We start from the raw sequence: 5,000 nt of genomic DNA on the forward strand, positions 1-5,000 counted from the left end.
GATAGATAGAGAGGGAGAGAGAGGAAGAGAAATGATGGCCGCGTCTCCCTCCCAGATACTCCCTGGAGCGTCAAGAGGACAACCGATCCCAGAAGTGGAAGCTGATGATCCGCGACGTGCAGCTGGCGGACCAGGGCCAATACCGCTGCCAGGTGTCCACTCAGATCCCCATGGTCATCTCCGTCACCCTCAACGTCACAGGTAAGAGGACGTGTTCCAGACGCTCGGACGATTGCAAAGAAACTCACTTGCAAAGCAGCGGCGTAAGGGATGTGATTAGTGCAGCTCTGCATGGGTCTCAAAATCCATTTGGAACTGATGATTTTGTTTAGTGAAGAAGATACTTTGATGTGATGGAAATATAGAGTATTTTGACAATACGTAATCGTGTGGATCTTCTGCACTTGTTCAGATTCTCATTCAGCTGGGGGTTTAGGATCTTATTCAGCACTGGCTCAATATTTTATGCACGTCATCTTGCACTAAATCATTCCAAGTCGAATTAATGATTGAATGTATAAAACGTCAAGTGAGCATCGATAATTCTCTAAATTTACAAAATTACTGCCGATTTCCCTTCTGACTCATATTGAATAAGTTGTCACCCGACCCACCTGACCTACCCGTGTCCGGGGTCCCTCCCCCTCCCCCGCAGAGCCCCGTGCCCGCGTGGTGGACGAGCGAGGCACCAAAGTGCACGACAAGCACTACAACAGCGGCAGCATGATCGAGCTCAAGTGCGAGATCGAGAGCGTGCCGTTCCCCCCGGCGGCAGTGACGTGGCGGCGCGGCGCGACGCTGCTCTCCTTCAACACCTCCCGGGGCGGCATCAGGTGAGTTCCGCTCGTCGGCTCCTTAGCATGCATCATCGCGGAAGCCATCGGCGGCTGGAGCGCCTCCGACCGGCGCCGCCGCAATATCCCGTTATGGAGACACAGTTATGACCTTCAATATGCTGAGCTGTTGAGGATATTAACGCTTTATGGGGCTGTCACCTGCGCATCTCGTACCTCACAAAATGCATTAGCAGGAGGACTAACTTTGGGCGCAGATTCCCCTTGCGTCTTCGTTCATTCATGCTGCTTATCTTCCGTGCCAGTGTGAAGGGCGACGCCACCTCGGGCTACATCCGGAGCCGCCTGTACGTGGCCGACGCCTCGCCGTCTGACTCGGGGCTCTACTCCTGCTGGTACGGGAACTACACCAGCGACACCGTCACCGTCCACGTCATAGCCGGTGAGTGCGCTCGGCAGCCGAGAGCTTACAGAAGATAGTTTAGAACTTCTAGAACTTCTAGGAGCTAATGGCAATGGTCTAGCTTCAAGACGTAACACTTAGATCAACAGGTGGTGATAAAAGTTTCCACCTGATGCTGCTACATCTACAGCAACAGGTGGATACTAACAATCTACGGTTCACTGTGTACTGCGGACGCATGGTTTATGCAGCAATACCTAATGATTGTAGACTGTATTTTTCTATCGTATTTTCTATTACAGCAAGTGATGATATTCTTAATATTTATTCATTTATTTTCTTTTTTTAGCTCATTTTCGTCATCAAAGTTATTACGCCAGGAAATGCTTTCGTTAGAACGGCTAAAACACATTAAGGTAATGTATTCACCTAAGCGCAAAAGTAATGACGTCCAAAGAGCTTTTGCAGGTAAAACTGAGAATAATATTCAAATAATGATACAAAAAAAAAAAGAAATACATATATATTTTTCATACTATGTAGCAAATGATTTATTCATAAGTGCGTCCGAAACACTTTTGTTCTGTACGATAAAAAGTTGGTCCGTACGACCATTCGGGGAACTGAAATGCCGGTTGCATGCCGATGTACGATGCTCATCCGATACCACAGCTCTGCGCAATGGAATTTCAAGTGATGGAATTTACTTTAATGTACTTCTGCAGACGAGGGAGAAGAAAAGAGATCGGATAAAAGTGATGATTAATTTTAACAGCTTAATTAACTTTAATTAGTTCCATGCTGAAATCAAGGAAACGGTTTAATCTTGTTACGGAAATAATGATCAATTTTTTCAGCATGAGCGTGGAGGAGAATGGCATGATTAATTATATTGCCGTCGGGAATAGCAACAACGAGTGCAATAACTGCATATATGATTAGCGTACCAACACTCATACGAAAGTTGATATGATTGTGGTGATGTTGATTATCATGATAAAAAGGGGAGATGAAAGTAAAGGGGATGATAATAGCGGTAATGGTTATTAGATTTGCAATACTGACGGAGATGTTAATGATGATGATAATGATGATAGAAATTATGATGAAGATATTATTAATGATTATCGTAATGATGATGGTAAGGATAATTGATGGTAGCAATAAAAAAGAAATGAAAAAAATATGATAATAGTGGCATTACTGAATGTAATCACATATCACTTGTTACTATTAATAATGTTAATGATAATGATAGCTATGATTTTAATTGTTACGATAATAATGGTAATAATAACAGTTATGACATCATGATAACAATGATGATGATTATCAGAATTATGATGATAACTAAAACAACGATATTAAAAAAATAGCAAGATGCTAATAATAATGATGATAATAATGATCTTAATGACAATAATAATGAAAAAAATGACAATAGTGATGATAGCAATAACAAGGAAAATGAATACAGGGATTAATGATGATATTGATATGATAATGATGATGATTTAATGATATTAATGATTATATTAATGATGATAATAAAATGCTGATCATATTGATAATGACTTTGCTACTGCTTATAATGATGATGCAACGAAAAGAACAACGATTGTGCAATGTTAATGATATTGATGTTGATCATGAGGATTGTGATATGATAATAATAATAATAGCAATGATAATAATGAGATACAATAATATTAATAATGATGATAATAACTATCATTATAAATAATGATAACTATGATAATGATAATGATAATGATGTTAAAATGATAATGATAATGATAATGATAATGATAATGATAATAATGTGATGATGACGATGACGACGACGACGATGATAAAGATGTTGATGATGATGATGATGATGATGATGATGATGATGATGATTGTGATAATGATCGTGATTATAATTTAATGTTTTCGTAGTAACCTATTTTTAGATGAAATTGGAAGAAAACGAAACAGGATAAACAAGAGAAATTAATATGAGAGAAAAATAATTTTCAATCTTTGAATTTCGCATCATAGTATTCTGGATAAAACCAGATAAGATAAAGAAAAAGAAAAAGACAAAACAACAAAAAACAAAAAACAAAAACAAATAACACGTGTATCTAGAAGACAAACATTTGTAAATATAATTCCAATGATAAAATGACTTCGGACTTCAATCTCGCACTTCTGTTTGCGTAGGAAATTGGATACGAGTTATAAATAGATTCTGGAGATACGAGAGAAATGCTCGATTGGGAGAAGTTTTAGAGCGAAATAATCGAAATGAAAATTTAGACGGATGCAAGAGAGATGTTGCAAATTGGCGTGTTGAAGTCATAGGCATTGCCCCATAGCGATCTAGGTTATATTTGATATTGCAGCGTGTTTTTTTTTTTGGGTAGTGATGTATTCATCATCTGCAATTCATCATTTGCATTCAATGTTACCATCTCTCCATCAACGATATTATATTTCTAATACAGTGTTGCTGCTATCTCTCCATTTACATTATTTTGATCTAGTGTTTTATCATCTCTCCATCTCTATAATTTTGATTTAGTGTTTTACCATCTCTCCATCTCTATCATTTTGAGTGTTGCCATTTCTCCCTCGACAATGCCCCTCTCTAATTCAGTGTTGCCACCTCGGCGCTATTTCCCTCGACAATGCCCCTCTCTAATTCAGTGTTGCCACTTCAGCACTATTTCCCTCGACAATGCCCCTCTCTAATTCAGTGTTGCCACTTCTCCCTCGACAATGCCCCTCTCTAATTCAGTGTTGCCACCCCGGCGCCGTCTCCCCCCCCCGCAGGCGAGAACTCCGCGGCGATGCAGCACGATTCTCTCCCGACCACCACCATCGCTGAGACCACGAGCGGCGCCCCCCCGCCCCCCTCTCTCCTCCAGCTGTACCTAGTGGCGGCGGCTTTCCTCCTCGCCTCATGGGCCGCCTCGGGGTGCCACCTGAGGCCGCCCCGCCCGCACCACCTTCGAGATGGGTCGCCGCCCGCCGAGGCCAGGGTCGTAGGAGGCGCGGGGTTCTCCGTGGCGCCCGCCCCCGCCGCCCGCGAAGTTGTTTGCGTGCAGAGATGATGGACCGGGCGGCTCTCGTGCTCCTTTGATCTTTAGGGTAACCTCGAATGCCGAGGAGGTCAGGTCAGGTCAGGTCAGGTCAGGTCACATCACCTCCCGGGAATACCGTTGAGACCAAAACCTCACATATAAGCGACTGCATTGCGTCGCTCCATATATAACAACTGATTTGTCTGTTTTAAGTGTGCGTGACCCATAAAGTAGCTTTACTTCTGACGTACTGATTACAAGTATGTTTTGATATATTTGTAAAAAGTCTAAATGGAATCGTTGTGACATATTACAAGAGAGAGAGAAAAAAAAAGAAACTAATATGACAATATATTGGAAGCAAACCAATTGATTTTGTATACGATGGGTATACATATTTATTTGCAAACATACACACACACACAAACACACACACACATACAGAAGTACATATACAAAATCGTTTAATCATACATGCTTATAAAATGCATATGCATACCTACATAAACCATGTGCACAAATACAGTGTGAACGCATTAGTGTTTGTATATATGTATTTTTTCATGTCAAATCTTTAGCAAATATATCTTTAATGAAATATACATACAATGCAATTTTTTCTGAAAATTCCTACTTTCATAAAAGATGCACTTTATGTGTTTTGTCAGATGCTAAATACATATTCTTGGCTAAGTATTTTTAGCATCTCTGCATGTTGATGCCACCGGCAAG

At 40.8% G+C, this 5,000-nt stretch overlaps 1 protein-coding gene across 1 annotated transcript in view; it reads left to right on the plus strand.

Moving 5' to 3' along the window:
• LOC122252575 (uncharacterized) overlaps window positions 1–4,866 on the plus strand; it is a 43,422-nt gene extending 38,556 nt beyond the window's left edge. The window contains exons 5-8 of the mRNA XM_043015114.2: window positions 56–201; window positions 656–833; window positions 1,100–1,236; window positions 4,018–4,866. Of these exons, the coding sequence (XP_042871048.2) occupies window positions 56–201; window positions 656–833; window positions 1,100–1,236; window positions 4,018–4,298 (742 nt within the window). The 3' untranslated portion in view covers window positions 4,299–4,866. The remainder of the gene's footprint in view (window positions 1–55; window positions 202–655; window positions 834–1,099; window positions 1,237–4,017) is intronic.
• Window positions 4,867–5,000: the final 134 nt, after the last annotated feature.

The sequence above is a fragment of the Penaeus japonicus genome, unplaced genomic scaffold (genome assembly GCF_977035675.1).
Source record: "Penaeus japonicus unplaced genomic scaffold, GWHDUDI00000001_assembly GWHDUDI00000004, whole genome shotgun sequence".
Taxonomy (NCBI): Eukaryota; Metazoa; Arthropoda; class Malacostraca; order Decapoda; family Penaeidae; genus Penaeus; species Penaeus japonicus.